This window comes from Tachysurus fulvidraco, chromosome 2 (genome assembly GCF_022655615.1).
Source record: "Tachysurus fulvidraco isolate hzauxx_2018 chromosome 2, HZAU_PFXX_2.0, whole genome shotgun sequence".
NCBI classification, from domain to species: Eukaryota; Metazoa; Chordata; class Actinopteri; order Siluriformes; family Bagridae; genus Tachysurus; species Tachysurus fulvidraco.
This window is the reverse complement of record NC_062519.1, coordinates 19,621,836-19,645,488: the sequence shown is the minus strand read 5'-3', so window position 1 is coordinate 19,645,488 and position 23,653 is coordinate 19,621,836. Positions and strand designations below refer to the sequence as shown.

Sequence of the window (23,653 nt, the reverse complement as noted above, 5' to 3'; positions counted from 1 at the left end):
CAGGAGAGAAAACAAACAGCAATAAAGAAAGAGAAGGATAATGAAATGAAGCAAAAGCAGTGTTAAAGAGTAGAGAAAGAACACGTGGTGAAGAAACACACTGCAGGAAAAGTTCATTCCCTTTGCTTTTCTTTATAGATATTTGGCTTGACTCTATTCTCTTGTCCTGCAGCAGTTCTATGTTTTGAATAATAAATAAGACAGGAGCCTGGCATTAATCTTCCTCACAGACCTGCACTCGTTTCCATTTAGTGAACCTGGTGTCTGTTTTGTGTGTGCAGCTGGGTTCAGTTCATTCTCTGATGCCGAAAGAACATAATCGGCAGAAAAAGCAGGAAAGCGAAAAATAAGGAGATAAACGAAAGACGCTGAGCAACAAAGAGTTAGAGAGAGAAAGAGAGAGAGAGAGAGAGAGAAAGAAAAACCAGTCTGATCCCTGCTGTACCTATTGATTCAGCTGGACGACCTCTGCTCGAGGTCTCATAAATTATTCGCGGCACCATTTTACAATATTTCACTCAAGTGGACAACTCATTTCAATATTAATACGCGGTCGGTAGGCAGTCCGCTTACCGGCAATATCTCTCGCAGGCCACAGCGCATGAACTCATTTCGGATGTGCAGCCTGAAGTCCAACTCATCAGGAGACGTAACGAGAGCGTTGATGAGCTGCATGCAAGCCACCTAGGAAGAGAAGATAAGGTTCAGGTTCACCAAACTGAGTACCTGTGTGTGTGTGTGTGTGTGTGTGTGTGTGTGTGTGTGTGTGTGTGTGTGTGTGTGTGTGTGTGTGTGTCTGTTTAAGGGTACAAGTATTACAAATCCACAGTAAAGTAAAATAAACCAAACTCATATAAAAGCAAAGGCACGGTTATTTCTAGGGATGATATTTGACATCTTTTGAGACCTTCCTCTCTCAGGACCTGTTTATGTCACTGACTATTTTATTTATATCAACAACAACATTGGATTGAATGCTAAAGCTCCCGTGCTGAAAGTCTGGAGCGACTGTGACTTGTTTACAGAGTTTACACTGATCTGCAAACAGCGTACTGTTTAATAAAAATAAAAATATCTGCAATGACACAAACCACACTCACTCACTCATTCTGAAGATGTAGAACCTGAGGAGATTTGTTAACACATCACCTGTGTAGAAACTTAACGATTGTCAAGTCAAGAAGCTTTTCTCGTCATTACAACCATACATAGCTGTTACAGTACACAGTGACATGAGACAACGTTTCTCCAGGATCAAGGTGCTACATAAACAAAAGCACTATTCAGACGGGACTAGTTTTACATGGGGACGTGGAGTAATGCAATTTTACCTCAGGACGTCTGTAATATTGTAAGAGATCTCAGTAAAACTAGCAGAAGTGGGAGGGGTAACTCACTTTACGCACAACATTAACCTCCTTGTCGTCATGTGTGTATGAAGTTGCTTCCTGTTTCTAGCGCCTCCATGCTTGCAAAACGTGCCAAAAACTACTTTTAAACAGGAAATGATGGAATTTTACCGTACATATTTACAGCGGGTCTTTTCGGACGGGATTAGTATTACCTGAGGTAATTTTTCCGGACCTTTTTACAGAAGGTAAAAGTCGCTGTAATCTTTACTGACATTGTCCGTAATGATTACCGAGATGGCACATTTGGACGGGACTAAAATCACAGAGAAGCTCTGGTAATAATTACTTTACCCCCCACGTCCCCACGTAAAACTAATCCCGTCCGAATAGTGCTAAAGACAGAGCTATAAGGACTTAGTAAGTAGTCTTAGCCACATAAAGTGCAACTGTGCAACCTGGTGCAAACAGTGCAAGACAATACAAACAAGACAGTGGAGGACAAAACAAACAAGACAGACAAGACAGTGGAGGACAAAACAAACAAGACAGACAAGACAGTGGAGGACAAAACAAACAAGACAGACAAGACAGTGGAGGACAAAACAAACAAGACAGACAAGACAGTGGAGGACAAAAACAAGACAGTGGAGGACAAGACAAACAAGACAGACAAGACAGTGGAGGACAATACAAACAAGAGAGACAAGACAGTGGAAGACAAGACAGACAAGACAGTGGAGGACAGTGGAGGACAAGACAAACAAGACAGACAAGACAGTGGAGGACAAGACAGACAAGACAGTGGAGGACAAGACAGACAAGACAGTGGAGGACAATACAAACATGACAGACAAGACAGTGCGGACAAAAGGTTACAAGACAATACACAAAATACAAAAAAGACAGTACACAAAAGACAGCTCTGACCGACCAGTGTCCATACTGTATGTAAATCCTGTAAGCTCAGACAATATTGCGTGCAGTAATACTCGAATGAACACAGTTACTTAGCAGCAGGTCCCTGAGATAGTGTAGAAGATTGTGCAAAAAACTAAATATTGTACAGTATGAGCAAAATGACTGAAATGTTAGACAGTGTGTGCAAAAAGCAAAAACTGATGAATGTAAGCAGCATGTAAACAAGTTGATAGATGTATATTACAAGTGTGTGTATGTGGTGTAGGTCTGTGCACTCCATACAGATGATGTGTGTGTATGTTGTGCTCAGTACAGTTCAGTTATTAAGGAGTCTGATGGCTTGTGGGAAGAAACTTGTTTTGTCCTTTAAGCTGTCTTTTTTTTTTACTTAACAAACCAACAAATCAGACAACAAACAAACAAACAAACATCTGAAATTTCTTTCTGGAACATTTCATCTAAACAGTTTTAAATTCTTTTTAAATTCGTGATTATTTCTCATCCGATTACTAATAACCATTTTTTAATGGACAAATTTAACCCCATAACTCTGTGATAAGGATTCCACATCAGTTGGAGACTAAAAACCGTACAGTTACTGAGATTCTGCCTCATCGGCGCCGTCTCTGGGATTCACACGTCTAAATCAGTTGGTCTGATCCAGTCGACCGACACACCCACACTCCGTATTTGATAAAACTCTGTTCTGTTCTAATCCGTTATATTCTAGGCGTAATATTCCTTCATCCTGTGAATCTACATTGTTATTTCGATGTGCCAATGATCTGTATAAATTAAAATGAGAATGAGTCTGATTATGACATCGTTAACGACTTTAGAATGAGCTGAGAACAGCGATGCGGCTACACGACTGGAACCGAGAGAAACACTATCTGTGTATTTAAGACATGATCATAAACAGTTCACTGTGTATTTGTGTAAAACCGTGTACATACTGAAGGAGCGGTTTTTCTCTGGCTTATTATTTTTTTGGTTATAATTGTGTTGGGATTATAGAAATAGATTTTCAGATAATACGGTAAACTTACTACTGCCTGTATAATTGTGATGTTCTGAACAATCCTCATGCTTATTCAGTCATAATTATGAGATAAGTATTTAAAGACATAATCGATATATATCCCAAAGCTGTTTGTTTCATGTTGTTATAGAAGAAGAAGCCTTTATTATCGAAAAAACAACAAGAAAAAAAATCAGGAAAGAAAGTTTGGAGTTTTCGGTACCGGATGAGGGACACAAAGTGTCGGGGGTTTTGGGGTCCTGCTGTAATGCTGAATACAGAGAACGAATGTCTAACAAAGCGTTGTGGTGTACATCACTAACAAACACTAATATAAACATAATAAATAAATATATTAAATATTAGCACGAATGCAGAAGGAAACACAATCAATGTGCTAGCTCAAGTGGTTAAGGTTCTGGGTTGTTGATTGGAAGCTGCCACTGTTGGGCCTCTTAGCAAGGCCCTTAACCCCTGCTGCGCCAACGTCCAATGTCCAAACGTGATATGCACAAAGAATTTCACTACAGGTGACAAAAATAAAGTCTTCGTCGTCTTCTGAAGGGGTTGATGTTGGAAAACGGAACAAAAAATACATGAGCCACAGGAGGACAAAACTACAAAATCTATATAATAATAACATCCCTGAGCTGCTGCTGCCATTACGATACTATTATAGTAACTCGCAGTCGGGAGCTGGGTCAAAATCTGTGGGAAATTTTTAGCCATACTTTGTACACATAGAGTGACTGACAGCCAATAAGAAGAGCGTGTACACGAATCAAATAGGAGCGATAGTCAGAGGAAAGTGGATTAAACCTCCTTGTGGTCTGTGATCCTTTACTCGGCGGAGCATCGGGTTAGTTAGAGAGCACATGATAGCTGTCTCTGGAGCTTCAAAACTAAACAGTGAATCATGCAGAGCATCTGCTGGCCCTTGTGTAGGAATTTATTGCTCTGGTATTTATTTTTAGTTTTCACTATCTAGTTAGTTCATACGTTTTCTGCAGGCTTGTGAATAAAACAGACAGATTAGATAATAAAATGCACTGAGAACACAAACATCCAGGGATCAGACGTGATTTTTTTTTTTTTTGCACCTCTATGTTTTATTGTAGCTAGAGAGTAGAATAAGCTCAAGCCTCTTGTTGTTTCACCTGATACACAGTGTGTGTGTGTATCACGGTCACACAATCTATACTAATTTTTCTGCTAAACTCGAATATTAAGCAGTGTTAATAAAACAAATTTTGCATTTTGACATGTTTCAAAGCTGGAGAACAAACATACGAGTGTCAAAGCTAGCAGCTAAAGCAATAGCAAACCCTGAACAGAACAAATCTTACCCTCAGACTTATGTTAAAAGACCTGAAATCCACATTAAATGATTTATGATATTGTTCTCGTTGATGAATTTTCTCCGCATCTTTTAACCTTGACGGTTCGTATTTACGCTCGTAAGTGACCCGTGTCTGCAGACGCTTTTCAAACCGTCGAGGAAAAACTGATTTGCTCCGAAGGTCGAGCTGACCACGCAGCTTTTATTTATGATCAGGACAACAAGGCCAAGGGAGGCCAGTGCTGCTTTAAAAAACATTACTAGAAGCCCTACGTAATTTTCGGCACGTTTGCAGCTGCTGATATACGACCAAAATAATATGAAGAAGGAAGTGATCTCTGAGCTCGAAACGAAAAAGACAAAAACAAGAAAAAATGATTTCTAATCTAGACTTTTTATCCGAAGGTGCACAAGTTTTGCATTATGGTGTATTTTGTAGTTAAAGTAAAATATATGTGTATTGAAAATACAGAAAGAAACTAAATTCAGCAATACTAATAAATATATGATAAGCTTCATGGTTCGCTGCTGAAATTATGTCAAATTAAATGACAAAAAATTGTGGGAAATAAAGTTGGAAGCACATACTTTTATAAAATATAAGCTGTAGCGTTAAAGTTTACTAGAACTAAGAGATTCAAACCTGTTCTAGCATGACAATGCCCTTGTGAACAAAGCACAGAGCTCCATGATGACACGGTTTGGATCTCTTAGAAAGAAAAAACCCTGAACGCTTTGGGAGGAACTACAACACTGACTGCCTTCCCAGAACTCCTCACTAAACAGCAGCATCTGACCTCACTTACAGCTCTTGTGAATAAGGAACACAAGCGCCTAGACACACACACCCTCAATACAGTGTTACCGTGGCAACAGAAAGTTATCATCTTTTCCTCCTTTCTTTCTGGCTAATTACAAAAGCAAAGTTTTCTTTCATTAGTGAGCTCTCGTTTTAGAGAAACAATATTTGGTCACATTTCGAGAGTATTCGTCCTCTCGAGTGAGAACAGACGAGTCGCCGTGTATTTAGCAGCGCACTCACGTCTTCGTAAGCCTGCGAAGAACAGATCAGCGAAGCTTTCACAGAACAGAAGAGTACTGAGTACTCGCACAACTTTCTTCTTACTTTCATGCTCACATACCGTAGAGCTGATTACCGCACTGTGGTCCCTTCAGGTTGCTGAATTTCCTATACAGGCCAATCTTATGTTATAACAACACCGAGGCAAATAAAAGCAAAGAAACAGCAGTAGTTTTTAGGCCTGGACGATAAAACGATAACGATATGCATCACGATAGACACATGGTCGATATCAATAAAAAATGTGTTCGATAAAACGTTCAATATTTTTTATTCTCTAAATGATTCATACAAGGTTATGTTTCAAATAAAAAGGTTTAAATCTAATATATTTTTCTCCTGGTCCTTATTTTAAATGGGTCATAAAAAATATCAATAATTATAGATATCGGCCGATATGAAAAACTGATATCGTGATACATTTTTCAGCCAATATCGCTCAGCCCTAGTAGTGCCTGTACGAGCCGGTACACTCGTCTGATGTAAAAGAATAGGAAGTAAATGGGACGGAGAGGGACCTTAATTTGAAATAAGAATTTAAAAAGTGATCTCTAAATGATTCATACGATTGAAGAGGATGTGTTTGTATGTTAGAAACAATAATTTGCAGACTCTTTGAATAAAAGACCATCCAGTTGGACTTCGCAGGTATGAATGAGTTTGCCTTAGAGCAATAGCTCTCTGCCCTGAACTCCTTTTTTAATCTTTGAAGATTTTTCCTTTCCCAAGGTAGGCTGAAAGAAACGTAGCATTACTCCTTCAGGCTCCTCTGTTATACCGAGTCCACTGGAATTAAGTATTTAAAGATGGTAAAGTCTCTTCGACGAAACTGACCTCGGGAATTTCTATACCGGGTTGGAGCTTCATACGTATTGTAAACTAAAGGATTCTTGCTATGGAATTGTGAAGGCCCACATCTGCACACATGCAGTCATGGGAAAAAGAAAGTACTGTACATCCTCCTTCAAGTTTATTTTTATGTTTATAAGTCAGTAGTCCTCACCAACTTCTACAAACAAACAACTAAACAAACTCTGGTAGAGATAGATACAACAGAAACTCAATATATGGTACTTTTTGGGATTCAGTAACCAGTTGAAGAAAACATATTCCAACTTCCACAGTCATTACGAGTGCAAGTTGATTTCAGATGTTCCTAATGAAATGCAGAAGATTAAATGCTCGATACGTCCGAGTGCCTCTCTACCTCTCTAAAGGTTATGGCGGTTTCATATTCTGGAGCAGTCAGGTGTATGTTTAAAACATGGCAAGAAGAAATGACCTCAGAGAACCAAGGAGTGTTGCTCATCGTTCTGGAAGGGGTTAAAAGGGCATCTCCAAACAATTTTACAATTCCACACTGACAAGGACTGTTTACAGATGGAAAGCCTTCGATACAGTTACCGATCGTCTCGGGAGCTCTAGCAGTCTTCCCAGGAGTGAGGAGATCTTTTCCAAGGTCAGAAAAATGTTCTCAGAGATAAAGGAAAACCCCAAGTGCTACATCATGTGACCTACAGTCTGTAAGCACATGTTTATGTTCATGAGATAATAATTGCTTTATTTATAAAGCACTTTAAAAGCAGCCACAGCTGACACAAAGTGCTGTGCACCAAAAAATACAGATAAAGAAATAAAAAAATAATAGTAAATAAAATTATAGCAATAATAATACACGATTAAACAAAAGTCAGGGAATAAAAATAGGTTTTCATTCGGTAAAAGATCAGTAACAGAATGTAAAAGTGTGGTATTTTTCATGGAAGGTAAGCTGGGAAAAAGCCTTTTCCTACTAAAAGAAAAAAGGTAGCACAACTTGCCATGTATCGGGACTAAATCCTGTAGGACCGACGAGACCGAGGTGTTTGTTCATCATGTACGACACCATGTTTGGCAAAAACTAAATACAGAATCACTACAAAAAAAAAAAAAGCTCGGTGATAAATCTGCCGCTGGTGAGCATGTCAGATTATGTGTTCTAAGATACACGATGCTCAAGATCAAATAATTTGAAGTTCTTTTTACAGTTGTAGGTTTAAAGCCAGATATAGTGTTATAAAGGTGCTACACTCCCTTTGCAATGGGTTCACAGTATTACAGGCATGTTGGTGCCATCACAGTGCCATCCTGCCTGATAAAGCACACAAGCTCTCTTCTGATACTAATCCTCATTTGACTGTAGGCAACGCCGAGCAGAAGGAATGCCTTTAAATTAGAAGCACAATTCCCAATTGGTAATGCAGCGTTTTTCAGTGTGTGTGTGTGTGTGTGTGTGTGTGTGTGTGTGTGTGTGTGTGTGTGTGTGTGTGTGTGTGTGTGTGTGTGTGTGTGTGTACGTGTCGGCAGGCAGTGCATGATACAAATGACACATTACTCCATGAAGGCAGAACTGAGAGTCGCTCTTCTCACCTCCCTCTGCTACCAATTATACTTAAGCACTGAGGCTTTTATCAGTCTTAAGAATGCAGCCAGTCAGTTAATACAACACAACGCTGCTGTTCTACACAGTGAGAGTAGAGCATGTGTGTCCCTCGTGTGTATACACAAACAAATCACTCTGTCAATCACATACACATTCACTCACAGCACACAAACACACATACACACATCTCACACACACAAACTCACATACACACATCTCACACACACAGCACACACAAACCCACATACACATTCACTCACAGCACACAAACACACATACACACAGCACACACAAACTCACATACACACAGCACACACAAACACACATCTCACACACACAGCACACACAAACCCACATACACATTCACTCACAGCACACAAACACACATACACAGCACACACAAACTCACATACACACATCTCACACACACAGCACACACAAACCCACATACACATTCACTCACAGCACACACAAACACACACACATACACACAGCACACACAAACTCACATACACACATCTCACACACACAGCACACACAAACCCACATACACATTCACTCACAGCACACAAACACACACACACACACAGCACACACAAACACACAGCACACACAAACATACATACACATTCACTCACAGCACACAAACACACATACACACAGCACACACAAACACACATCTCACACACAGCACACACAAACACACATCTCACACACAGCACACACAAACCCACATACACATTCACTCACAGCACACAAACACACACATAGCACACAAACACACACACACAGCACACACAAACACACAGCACACACAAACCCACATACACATTCACTCACAGCACACAAACACACATACACACAGCACACACAAACACACATCTCACACACAGCACACACAAACCCACATACACATTCACTCACAGCACACAAACACACATACACACTGCACACACAAACCCACATCTCACACACAGCACACACAAACCCACATACACATTCACTCACAGCACACAAACACACACACACAGCACACTCACACATACACAGCACACACAAACCCACATACATATTCACTCACAGCACACAAACACACATACACACATACACACAGCACACACTAACACATCTCACACACACAGCACACACAAACCCACATACACATTCAATCACCTCACTCACTCACCTCACCCCACTCACCTCACTTCACCCCACTCACCTCACTTCACCCCACTCACCTCACTTCACCCCACTCACCTCACTTCACCCCACTCACCTCACTTGATCAGGCACTGATTCCAGGCGAGCAGGTCTGTATTACATATGGGATGCTGTGAACATGTTGTAAAACACAGGACTACTTGTGCAAAGTATTTCTGCAGTCAATAATGACAGTGATGATACTCCAGCCTCTTAACTCATTTTGTTAATACACCTTTACATTGGCCTGATATCAGGATCAACATCTCTGTTGCTTTATTATAGTCTATACTATTTATAGCTGGCGGTGTGGGAGCCTGGATGAATATTATTTGCAGCTGCTACGCTGTGATTTCATTTCCAGTACAGATTGGTTCTTTTTTCTCTGCTTTCTTGTAAAAATTACAGACCAAATTATTTCATGTTGGGTTTTTTTTGTTTGTTTGTTTTTTAAACCAACTTTCTAGACACCATGTAAATTTTTTTTTTTTTTTTTTTACAAGAGCACTGTGCAAAACATCCCTATTGTGAGATGGCAGGAAAGGGGCTGGACTTCCTGCCAGTGTTCATTAATATTCTATTATTCGAGAGTTTGTATCATTCTGCTGACCTACAATCGAAAAAAAAAAAAAAATTGAATGACTAACAACAGTAGTGTTTGTTTTTAATACAGTGGCATGTTGTGAATGCTTGCTTTGGTTGTAATTTGGCTATAATTAAACCTAAAGTAAAAAGAAAGGAAGCTGCTAATATGAGGTATTCTGTTAGCAGGAAAATATGTGATAAATATTTATTAAAATGAGATCATATTCAGATCGCATACTGACAACAGGGTAACAAGCCTTAGTGATGGAAAGAAACCAGAAAATACAATTACTGAAAGATCTGTGTGCCAGCCGGGGATTTCTGCCAGCATAATTTTGAAATGAAATACACTTTATAAGTAAAGTGTAATTTGAACATTACAGAAATGTCATTCTGCTGCACTATACATGTTTGGTAAATAAAGGGAATGAGAGGATTTCTGGTATTACCGTGTTTTCTCCCGAGGTTACTGCTTTAAAACCACCATTTATCGTCAGATTTTTGTAGAGATATCTTTATAGACATGCCGCTGATGCATCAGAATAAAGCACACTGAAGTATTCTTTCAGCAGAAAATCGCTTCCCAAGAAAATGATGGCAGTAAAACAGGAGGTTCCAAATAAAGTAACAAGTTCCAAAGGCTCTCCGAACCCTGCCAGATCCGACGATTAGCGAGCTGCCTGGTTGGCTGTAATTTTACTACGCTATTGTTAGATGTGACTTGTGAAGAACAAAGTAAAAAAACTCTGCAAGCTCCTCTGGGGGTTTGTAACGTTAACGTTGTGCTGAAGCAAGTAGCGAGCGATTTATTTCACCAACTCTTAGCTCCTCGAGGGATTTGCGTTATATATGTTGTGACTGTGCGATTCCGCAGGGAATTCTGAGACTAAACAGAACCCTGAAGACGACTTACTTGTAAATATTAATTAATGTCACCTTGGAGTGTGTGTAACACCTCTGCAATATGGAATCAAAACAAATTTCAGAACCGTGTATATCTGTGTAATATACTGTATGCAGATGATGCGAGTCCAGACAAACGGTGTGTGTGGTGTGTGTGTGTGTTGTGTCTCACCTGGAGCTGGACGGAGCGGTCAGTGAGACCCTGGACTATAGGGCTGAAGCGGCTGGCCTCTCTCCTCTCCCCTGCACTGGTGATGGCTTCAAGCACCTTCTCCAAGCTGAGCACACAAACACCACAAACAGTGGACTAAAGGCTAAGACTAACTAAATGCAGCACCTTGATCTTGTTACTTGCTTTCGTTCCTTTTCTACGCATTGCTACAGCTTCTTTCTGTTGACTTTTCCGACACTGTGTTTGCAGCTTTTCCTTCACATTTACAGTTTTCCTCCAGAACTCTTTTTGCCAGCTTTCTCAAAATGCTTGGACAGCACCTAATAACTGCTTCTCACAAATTGCATGTTCTTTTATCAAGGCTGCGTTTACTTGGCATGGCTACCGAGGTGATATTGCCATGGAGTATTACTAATGAGTCTTTTGCTCATTTGTGACAAGTGTATGCTGCAGATGATAATAAAAAAAAACACAGAACACAGAGAAGGTAGATTCGGTTTGGCCAGAGATAAGAAATAAAGAAACAGACAAAACCAGCGGTTAAGTTACCGTTAACATTTATGGATATAAACACAACATATACTGTTGCAAGTGTAAAATCTGCTGGCCAAAATTCTAACCTAAAATTGTATTACACTATGTGACCAAAAGTATGAGCACCCCTGACCATCACACTCATATGTGGGCCTTCGCCAACGCTGGAAGCTCACAATTGTATAAAATCTCTGTACACTGCATTGCAGTACAGACACAAACCCTGTCCCATCATGACAATGTTCCTGTGCACAAAGCACAGAGCTCCATGACAACGTGGTGTGTTAATGTCGGAGTAGAAGAAGTGGAGTGTCCTGCACAGAGCCCTGACTCTGACTCAACACCACTGAACACCTTTGTGATGAACTGGAACACCGACTGAACCCCAGAGCTGAACAGTGTCTGATCTCACTAACGATCTTGTAGCTGAATGAACACAAATCCGACATCTTGTGGAAAACCTTCACAGAAGAGAAGAGCTTATTATACGTGTAGAGAGAAATTACAGCTGGAATGGGATGTTTAAAAAGTACCCAAGTGTGATGGTCAGGTGTCAGACTTGAGGCCCTATAGTGTGTAACTAGACAGGGTTAGATTATGTCTCAGCTGCATCTATTTCTCTTTCATAAGTCGAATATAACAATTTTGCATTGTTGTATAACACAACTCTTGATGAAAGCATTTTTCTGATGGAAAACAAATTGGCTTTACTTTCTGCTCGTGTCTGCTAACCAATCAGAGACGTGATGATACTCACAATTTCACTCTTTATTTTATTTATTTAAAGACGGTCAGTAGAAGGCTGGTGAAATATTATATTTATTAAGACTGCAACATGATGCGTGTAAACACACGTGCATCAGATCCAGTTCCTCTTCCATGGGACTGTACATGCATTTAGTACGTGTGAATGTGCACCCTCTCGGTAGGGGTATGAATAATTTATGTGCAACTACAAAGAAAACCCAGTTATCAGAAGACAGTGCTAGAATGTTAAGGTTATAAAGTGGTCACTAAGGGGACGTACGTGTTTTCCTCTCCAACTATGCAGATGGCAGAGAGCAGCTTGACGACGTCCGTCATCTTGGCAGGTTGATGAGGATCCATAGCTCGGGCCAGCAATGCCAAGCTCTTCTCTTCCCCGAGGATCCGCTCCAGTCCATACTGACAACAAAGAAGAATATCTCCATTACCCATCAGCCACCTAGCCATCAATAACTACAGTGACAAAGACTTCTTGCGATTTACCACAGTTCTCTCTTTTCCCCCTTGTGTTTTAGCTGTTCCATGTATCAAGTGGCAGATTATAATCTAATTTTGTCGTTAAATTCAGACCTTAGTCAGGGCTTTAAATTTAATGTGGTGCAACAGAAAAGTCATGCCCCGGGATTTGAGCCCAAATCCCGATGATGCTGCGGCCATCTGTGACCGAGAGTCCGACACTGCTGTGATGTCTGGGTGGGAGGGATGTTGTTCTCTCTCCCGTAAGTCTGAATGACGTTAGACAAAAGTGAGCAGAAGAGTGCAGTTATCGCCTTTTCTCTAACTACCCCATAAACGCATAAAAATAAAGTGTGCACTTCAGAGATGGCATGAAGTTGGGGCTTATTATATACCCCCCATCGCCACCCTCCAGGCGACCTAGTACCTAGACACTGTCGCTTTGTGTCCATTCGATCTGAAGTGAAATGCAAGAGCTTCAGTCTGTATTTCATTTGGTGCACTGTACACTGGCTGAAAGTGTGATGACCCTTACACCAGATTTTTTGTCTAAACTACTGACCAGATAAATATTTTTCAGTCTGAATGATTTTATGATGCGTCACATATTATAATTTCGATATAATTTCACGTTGTTTCATGAACTGTGGGTAGAGATTACAGAAGACCCAGGTATAACCTTAAGCAGTCACTCATCAGGCCACACAGATGAATTATTTTGTTGTTAGAGCTTTTGGCTGTCCTCCAGCTCTGAGAAAACCTCATTTATTACAGGAGACCAATGAATGGATCTCACATTTTCCTGCACAAAAGGCATCATTCACAATTACATTATATGAATTAAGAATATTATAAAATTGTATGTAAAATGATGCTGCATTCAAGTTACCTTGGAATTGTGAAGATTTCCTTTTCAATCTGCAGAGTGTGTGTGTGTGTGTGTGTGTGTGTGTGTGTGTGTGTGTGTGTGTGTGTGTGTGTGTGTGTGTGTGTGTGTGTGTGTTCGTTCTCCTGGCAAGCTAGCCATCTAACCGATGATGAGTGATGAATGATATCCAACATAGATATTTAGAAATAGCTAAACAACATAAAATATCTGCATGCTCATTGATCTAAAGCACATACTTGATACTGTGAGCCATGTTAAATTCACCTCACTTGCTGAACTCAGGGATTGAGGAGACCTTTTTTTTTGGTTTGTCCAAAGCTGAAGATCAGAAATTTGGAGTTGTGGCCTTCAGTTGGATGAAGCTCTTTATTTTTTTTTAAATAACAGTTTACAGAATACAAACTCTCTCAGATCGCCTGAATGTGTGAGTGATTTCTGTTTTTTTTTTTTGTTTGTTTGTTTTGTTTTTTGCTTGGAAAGAAATATTTTCAAGAAACTCCACATACATATTGATGGGGTCAGAATTTAGGAGCTAGAGTGTCGGAGTGTAAGATGTTCTACAACATGCTACAATTATCTTTCTACAGAATAACTTGTGCTGATTGAATACAAGTGCTAAGGAGACTGAAATACTGCTATAGCGTCAGTGATGATTAATAAAGGAGTTCAGCAGTACAAAGAAACGAAGACCAAGAGAACGAACAATCAATGTGAAGAGGGAAATCCGAGAGTTTGGATATATGAGACTTGAGACCTAACAGCAATACGGCTGCTGTCATTGTTTGATATAAGATCACTCATTTCTCCAAAGCTTCAGGTAATAAACGAATGATGTGGAAACCTGTATTGTACCTGTACTGACAAGTACCTTAACTGCTGGATTTATTGTCATGATCTGTGGCTGAATTCGGACTTGCATATAATTATGTTGTGACCACAGTTAGGGACCATGTGGCCAACAGGTAGCACATATAGGGTTAAAAAAAGAAAAAAGGACAAGTTAGAGAACTAAGCCTGGGGCAGATGCTGAGTGACAGGGGCAGTGGATGATTTATGTTCTGTTAGCACCGTTAGATCCTCAGCTCCCTTTGTTCCTTTGTTAGTTGGTGAAATATTTAAGATGTATGTGCTTTTAGCAAGCCAAGTAGGCAGCCTTTTCACAGAAGTGTTCACGTGAAGATATACACAAGTTCAAGCTAATAAAAGCTTAAGATGTGCTTAAATGAACTGATCGTAGATTACACTTCATATCTTTCACACATAAATCAAGACCTTTTTTTTTAATTCCCCCAACATTTAAATTTAATACGTGACTACGATCTCTCTGCTGGGAGGCATAAGGAGTGATGCAAGTGGGAATTTTAGTTAAAAATATGAATATGAAAAATGTCTACCTAGAGTTTTAAATTCATAGTGACACATCTTACAAAAAAAAAGAAGAAGAAGAAGAGGAACAAGAAGAAGAAAAGAAAAAAGAAAAGAAAGGAGGAAAAAAACCAAGGACATGAGCTTGGGCTTGAGGCAGTGCTGCCTGGTAGCCTGGTGCTCCGTCCTTGGAATTATGACAACAGCACAAATGCGATCAGGGATATGTAAATGTCAGAATGAAAAGGGGGGTGAGAGAGAGAGAGAGAGAGAGAGAGAGAGAGAGAGAGAGAGAGTGAGAGTGAGAGTGAAAGAGAGAGAGGGGGGAGACAGAGATGGAGAGAGTGAAAGAGAGAGAGAGAGAGAGATGGAGAGAGTGAAAGAGAGAGAGAGAGAGAGAGAGAGAGAGAGAGAGAGAGAGAGAGAGAGAGAGAGAGAGAGAGAGAGAGAGAGAGAGAGAGAGAGAGCGCACAAATTTAACACAGACACAGAACAATGTCCCTGTGGTGTGGAATGACAAGAGAAGGGACTGCTTAGAAAAAGCCAAGGAGTCAAAGAGAACATCAAACAGAGGAACGGACTAAAGAGTGTGAATGTGATGACAAGGACTTGGCTGTTCATTTAATCTGATTGAGTCATAAGGTTTAAAATCTTCATGGACATGAAACATTCAATAAATTTCAGTAGATGTTCAATTTGTACTTTTAATGGACTATATTTTAAATGCCACGATAGGATTGACAGAATCAAACCAAAACATGCTTGTGACCTTCTGATAATCTGTGCAATTAAGGCCGTACGTAAGGGTAAGAACAGTTCATTCTATACAGCTGTTCCATCCTGTGAGCCTTGCAGGCAGTGTGCAGATTGAGCTGTGTGAGTGTGTTTATGTGTAAACGTCTGTAACACATTTTATACAGCTTGTTGTCTTAATTCCACAGGAGAAGGTGCCAGCTGGGTGAGAACACCTGGCTAGCATGCGCTGTGGGTGGAGTGTGTCCCGGGATGCCACAGGGAGGCAGGAGAACTCAGGGAGGAATGACAACAGGCCTGTGGGTAAATAACACTCTCCCTTCCCTGATTACACAGGAGGCGAACAGAGTGACTGTGTGAGAAAGAGGGTAGGGAGAAGGTTCTAAATCTCCTGTAGTGCTTTTGTGTCATCTAACACAAGTTTATCAAAAGACTTCTGAAACGTTTTCAAATCTGCGTCACTTGAGTAAGCAACGGGCTCTGGATAAATGAATGGTATTTACTGCTTTAGAGTCAAAAGAATACACAACACCCAGGCATAAGATATTCAATATCAATTGTAAAACATGAACAAAGGAGTGGAATTGTGAAGCAGCTATCAGTAAAAGACCCATTTATTTCTGCTTTAATTTCTTATATCAGAATTGAATTAACTGTCTCACAGTCAGGAATATTTCAGGAAGTGACATAATGACTATAAGAAGCTTCTGATTGGACAAGTCATAACCCCCGTAAGATAAACATGACAGTTCCTCCTTAAGATCAGGACCACAGTTCCTCCTTAAGATCAGGACCACAGTTCCTCCTTAAGATCAGGACCACAGTTCCTCCTTAAGATCAGGACCACAGTTCCTCCTTAAGATCAGGACCACAGTTCCTCCTTAAGATCAGGACCACAGTTCCTCCTTAAGATCAGGACCACAGTTCCTCCTTAAGATCACTATCACAGTTCCTCCTTAAGATCAGGACCACAGTTCCTCCTTAAGATCACTATCACAGTTCCTCCTTAATTTCAGGACCACAGTTCCTCCTTAAGATCAGGACCACAGTTCCTCCAATTTTTGTCCAAAAGTTGGTTCAACTGAGCCCCAAGACAACAACAAAGGAACCTCGTGAAGTAATTGCAAGTTAAACTTGGTCACCGCTGGGTCTGCAACTTTATCTGAAGTCGATAAAAATAATTGTTTGGAGTGTCACAAATCACACTGAACAGAACTGCAAAAAATAAAACAGTTTGTGCAACAGAAGTCACAGAAAACTAACCGAGTTACACCAGTTCTGTCAGGAGAAAACTCAAAAAGTCTAGCAAAGCGTGGTCAAGGCTTGAGGTTTAGGAACCCGTTTGTGTACAAACTAAACGGTGACACCCAAACCTACGCTGCACTTTTATTACTGAACATCCTGTGTGCTGATTCAGAAGCTGACAAGGTCTGATGTAAAAGGAATTGTGTGATTTCTTTTGTCTAGATGAATCAAACAACAGAAAGAAAATGGGACAATAAAGGTCTGTTGTGAAAATTGTTTAATCAACAGATTATAATAAAAAATTATGATTGTGTCTCCTTATAATATGCCTTGATTAAGAGATTATGAAATGCAAATTTCCCGTTATGTGTTTAAGCTGATACAGAAGCAGAGTCAGGATGCTGCTGATGTTCACACTGGTATAAAATTAAAAATGGATTTTTTTGTTTTTGTTTTTGTTTTTTGTTTTTAAGTAAAACACAATTCCAATGCATTTTTAAAGAAAGGATGAGTAGCGATCTAATAGAAAGTGAACCAGACGTGATGTTTGGGGTTTTAATTTAATTTGTTCTTTTTTTTTTAAGGTTTGGTCCTGAATAATACAACAGCGCATACTGATGTAATCAAATGGCAGTTATTCTCTGTGAGACGCTGATGGATCTATCAATTAGCTTAAATGAGAAATTAATAAATCGGAAGGCACAAGGTCTAATCGAATTAGAAAACCAACAGTGTGGCGGACGAGACACAAAGAATAAACACAGAAAATGTCCAGAAGCAGCTTGTGGCATATGAGCTAATGTCAGCACCTCCAACTCAACACAATAAGGAACATGTTCACTGTCATTGATTTCCATCTAATCAAGTATTATATCCATATAGGTCATCTCTGTCTCTGCTGTGTGGCTGAGGGAATCAGTCTGGGGTAGAAAGGGGAAAAAAATAGAGAGGGAGAGAGGGAGAGGGAGACAGAGAAAGAGAGAGAGAGAGAGAGAGAGAGAGAGAGAGAGAGAGAGAGAGAGAGAGAGAGAGAGAGAGAGAGAGAGAGAGAGAGAGAGAGAGAGATGTAGACAGAGAGAGAGAGAGAGAGATGTAGACAGAGAGAGAGAGAGAGAGAGAGAGAGAGAGAGAGAGAGAGAGAGAGAGATGTAGACAGAGAGAGAGAGAGAGAGAGAGAGAGAGATGTAGACAGAGAGAGAGAGAGAGAGAGAGAGAGATAGAGATATAGAGAGAGAGAGAGAGAGAGAGATTTATAGGCTAGATATATATATAGATATATATATATATATCTCTCTCTCTCTCTCTTGCTCCTCTCTATCTCTCACTCTCTCTCTTTCTCTCTAATCTCTTTCTCCCTCTCTATCTCTCTCTCTACTCACATCACTTTCCCCGCCCTCTCTCTCTCTCTAGCTACTCTTTCTCCCTCTCTCGCATGCGCGCTCTCGAACCGCCTCCTTTCTCCCCTCGCTACTCTCGACTCTCTGTCTCCGTCTCTCTCTCTCCTCCTCGCTTTCTCCCTCTCTCTCGTCTCGCTCTCTCTCGCTCTTCTCCCTCTCCTCCCTCTCGTTTCTCCCCTCCTCATCTCTCTCGCTCTATCTCCCCTCCTCTCTCTCTCTCTCCTTCTCTCTCCGTCTCTCTGCTCTCTCTCTCGCTCTCTCTGCTCTCTTCTCTCTCTTCTCTCTTTCCTCTCTCTCTCTCTCTCTCTCTCGCTCCTCTCTCGCTCTCTCTCCCTCTCTCTCTTCTAAGATGTAGACAGGAGGAGGGAGAGATGTAGACAAGAGAAAAGAAGTGTAGAGAGAGAGTTTGTAGAGGAGATGTAGACAGAGAAGAGAGAGAGAGATGTAACGAGAAGAGAGAGAGAGAGAGAGAGAGAGAGAGAGAGAGATAGAGAGAGAGAGATTACGAGAGAGAAGTCGAGAGATTTAGCCAGAGAGAAAGAGAGAGAGAGAGAGAGAGAGGAGAAGAGAGAGAAGAGAGAGGAGAGAGAGATAGAGAGAGGAGAGAGAGAGAGAGAGAGAGAGAGAGATGTATACAGAGATAGAGAGAGAGAGAGTAGAAATGATAGAGAGAGATCTCGATCTATTATACCGAGCTAGTCTAGAGATGATATACAGCATAGCTCTATGTCGACCATCTATCTATCTATCTCTCTTTCTACATATATATTTTATCTAGATCTCCTTTAGATATATATGATACATAGAGAGTATAATATCTTATTTCACATATCTGTATATAGTTAGATACGATCTAGTATATATTTTCGATATATCTCATATCATTCTAGCTATTTAGAACATAATATATAATATATATATATATCTATCTTTTGAGATATATCTTATATATATATATTTATAATATATATAGATATATATATATATTTAGAACAGAGATATATATTATATATATATATATATTTATAAGATATAAGTATATCTATATATATATATATTTGTACATATATATATATATATATATATAATATATATCTATATATATATATATAGAGATGTAGACTCTTCAGGCTGCAGCACATCAGAAGCCCCACTGGAGACCTACTTCTATCAGTCTTCTCTAACAGAGGTGGCCGAGTCATTAAAGCCCCTCCTGACCTGACTAACAGCTGTGCTCAGGAACCCCCTCCTGAGTTCAGAAGTGGACAAGAGATCCCCGTTCCTCTGGAGCTTAGCTCAGTCCGTACGAAAAAATAGCAGAGATTGCTGTGCCTTCTGATCCAAAAGCACACTAAACCAGCGCTGATGAGGCACAAGGGTGAACAAATAACTAGCCTGGGTACCTGACACAAGCAGATTATATGTACAGCGCATGCTATTCATTTCCAGAGCCCAGTGTTTGCTGCACCACACATACTGACCAACATACTGCCAGTATATGGCCTTTTGTTTTCCTCGTCAATCATGACTCAGGATCAGGAATCTATACACATACACAATATCACTCAGGAGCAACATGTTTTATATGCACTAGCATGCATGAGTTACATTGACTGGTTACATTGAGCAGACGCCTTTATCCAGTTTACTGTATTACACAGTTTATACAGCTGAGCAACTGAGGGTTAAGGGCCATCCTCAGTGGCCCAGCATGTGATGCAGTGCGTGTGCACACGGTGCTCTGTATGTGCACCGGCATTGGATCTGGGATTTATTCGTGCTTCATGCATGGAGTTCCCCCTCATTACTGACCAGGATAAAATATTTACTAAAGATGAATGAATGTGGACTCTATAGAAAATCTGCTATATGAAACAGGACAAAGACTCTGATATGTTGCTTCAAAATAACGATCATCACATCAGCTCTTTAATTAGTAAGGGTCTATAACTACTATAATTAGTAAGATTATAACTGAATTAATCTAGACTTGCCTAACTTCGTTGAGAAGTAAACGATCAGAACCTACTGTATGTTTAAAAGAAACACTACATTATGTATGTTGATGACTTAAGTCGAACACTGGGGTTGTGTGTTGAATAAAAGCTGCACTAATCATCTTTTTCAAAAAGAGAAAATGTGCCTAAAAATTTTAATGCACTACAGATGACGTTAAGAAAAAAACCTCTTGGCAGTAGGTGATGCCTATTTTATCATGCACTCGCTCACGGTATTACCTTGTTGTTCATGAAAGCCTTTAGGCACTGGATGACTTTATGCTGACTCCTTTTATCAATCTTCTCTTGGCTGTAAATGAGGAAAAAAAAAGCTGGTAAATAAACAAGACAATGAACAGTGGTGAGGAGTAGAGAGCTACACTAAACTTACAATAACATCCGATAATTCTCACAGACTTCAATGAACACAGTTATATTTGGACTTTACCTCGTGTTTTTTATCCGTACACTTAATTGCTTTTGAGTTCCTGAGGTTCGGGTTAAACCTGTTATATACAGTGACCGATCTGCATAAGTTGAGAAGCTCAAGAAAACTTTTGATGATGGCTGGATAGTTGCATCACAAATTGCTAATCACTTCCCCCTGTTTAAAAACCACTTTAAACCACTCCTGCAGATGAGTCTTAAATAATATAAGAGAATAAAAGTCTTACTGTTTTTTGTGCTGCAGCCTCTCCAGTATGTCCAGCAGAAGTCCGAGGCCTTCGTGACCAAAACTCTGTACCCAGCTGTCAACACAAAACATGCGACAACATGAACACTTGTAACAAAAAACAAAGGCATGGGGAATATATAATTATATGCAAAAATAAGGCATAGAAAAATGAGACATCATTAAAATATAACTAAGACGTATCATAATGTCTAGGAAAGCATTTTAATGGCTTATTACACTAGTCATGCATCCGTGTGTTATGATTACTTTGCTTCCCTTCACTAGTTTCACAGGGTTCAAATGTGATCCTTAACAAGAACTTGTGCAAAAAGGCTACACCCACAAAAGTTTTCCCCCTAAAATATACAGCATGCATATTGACAAGAACACCTTTTGCCATTGCTGCCCCTTCACTTAAGCTCCGTTATCAACATGTTAGATTAACTTAGAACTGAAAAAACAAGTGCATTCTCGATTATAGTGTATGGCCAAAAATATGTATTGACAAAAATTCCCCGTTTCCCTTCACTGGATCTAAGAGGCACAAACCCTGTCCCATCATGACAATGACCCTGTGCTCAAAGCACAGAGCTCCATGACGACACGGTGTGTTAATGTTGGAGTAGAAGAAGTCGAGTGTCCTGCACAGAGCCCCGAATCTGACTCAACACCACTGAACACCAGACCGAACCCCAGACTTCCTCACACTTACATCAGTGTCTGATCTCACTAATGATCTTGTAGCTGAATGAACACAAATCTCCACAGCCATATTTTTATTTATTTCTTTTTAAATACACACATACAACACACAGGGAAGAAAATTCTAGTTCAAGTATTTCATAAAGAAGCAGCCTGTGTGGGCAAACATGAGCAATTTTATGTTGTAGAGAAGAAACCGACATGAACGTGTGGGACATGAAGCGTGTGAGGAAAAGGACAGTTTATTTTCATCTCAACTGATTTGGGCCTCTGTTGTCTTTTTGGGAAACCCCATAATTTGGACGGAACCACCATTGAAATGTGTTGGGATTGATTGATGAATCAATTCCGTATGCAGAATAACCAACATTCACATCCAGCGTGTTTAGCTACTGCTCTTGGTAGCAAACGTTGAAGTTAGCAGAAGAGTTGGAAAACCGTTTGGATATGCGGACCGAAGAGCTAGCAAGTATTAGAAGAAAAAAAGGCAATCCTTGCATAAAAAGCCAAGTAGTTGCAGGGTATTAAGAACTGTTTGTTGATGGTGAAAACAATCGTGATTTCTACACCCAGAAAGGCAGCTAAACAAATTTGCTATGTGCCGTCTTCCAGCTGACGTGTATCGTTATACATAAACTTATCCAAGTACACTAAAACAGCAGGGTTGTTTTATCTCTCGCAGTCACAGAGAATCCAGTAAGAGAAGGAACCCATTTCTGGCTCCTCGCTGCGATCATCTATGGCCTTTTTGCGGATGGCCAAAAGCTTCAGGGCCTTGGGTTGTTCATCATGTCACTCATGGCACATGGGGGAGAACGGTGATCCACACAGCCGTGCAAAATTGCCTCAGCACAAGTGAAGAAGTGCTGCAAGCATCAATAGCCAATTTTCCAAAAGCCAGTGTCAAGAGGCGTGGGTCCACTTCAGAAGCTAAATTACAGCTGAAATTGACCACAAGACGGATACTGAAAACTAAACTGTGGGATGGAGGAGTAGGAGGAGGAAGGAGGACAGGAGAGGAGAGAGAGAGAGACAGAGAGAGAGAGAGAGGGAGGGAGAGGAATAACAGGATAACACCATTTAGATGAAAACAGAAAGAGCGAGTGGGTTAATCCTCTGAGACTGTGCATCACTGAAAGGCAGGCCTGGCAGAATTGAGGAGAAGCAGGATTGATGTTTCTAGACTTTTCCAGACACACTCTCAGAATGACTGAATCATGCTGCCAGTGCACAAGAGTGATGGCGCACAGAGCAATAACCCTGACGCTGAACTTGTTTTCTTCACATTGCAGAGGTGAGAATGTTATACTGTCCATTTTATGGCCCTGTCTCTCTGCTTCATGTGCAATGTAGAAATGTGATACCTTTATAAAACTCCAGCGTGCCTCAAGATCCTTTTCCATATCTCTTACACAGGGTTTACAAGCGGCTGCTAGTCACTGTCTGTCACAATGTTCTCTCAAATAATATAAACCGTACACAGTGGGGACTTACAGAACTGGGGAGGTTTTTTCCATCTTGAGGGAATAGTAAAATCTTAGATATATTTACATAGATTTCAGAATATCACAGAATTTGACATTGAGTATTTTGCTTGAATGTCACTTGAACTGCCATGGACTCTACACGTCGTTGTGTCTCGGTGCTAGCAGAAGTGAAGCGCTCTCGTAAGAGACGTATTTCTCTGCATATATCTCTGAGACACCCTGTACAGATGTGCTATGAAGTCATTATTAATGAATACTCGATTCTGGATGGCTAGGTCACGCACAGCACATTTTTATGCCGTCTGTTCTATATTGCGGAAAAGTGAGTGATAATATTGATATCGCTAGAAAAATACAGAATAGACAAAACTCTCCTTGACCAACACATCTGAAT

The 23,653-nt window shown here is 40.2% G+C and overlaps 1 protein-coding gene across 2 annotated transcripts in view; it reads right to left on the bottom strand.

The window, feature by feature from the left end:
* The window catches only part of diaph3 (diaphanous-related formin 3), a 287,316-nt gene that overhangs the window by 182,984 nt on the left and 80,679 nt on the right, over nt 1-23,653 (bottom strand). For both annotated transcript variants that reach the window (XM_047808135.1, XM_047808138.1), the window contains exons 7-11: nt 21,069-21,143; nt 20,635-20,704; nt 12,555-12,691; nt 10,994-11,099; nt 574-684 (exon numbers count right to left, since the gene is read on the bottom strand). In XM_047808135.1, coding sequence (XP_047664091.1) covers nt 574-684; nt 10,994-11,099; nt 12,555-12,691; nt 20,635-20,704; nt 21,069-21,143 — 499 coding nt within the window. The remainder of the gene's footprint in view (nt 1-573; nt 685-10,993; nt 11,100-12,554; nt 12,692-20,634; nt 20,705-21,068; nt 21,144-23,653) is intronic.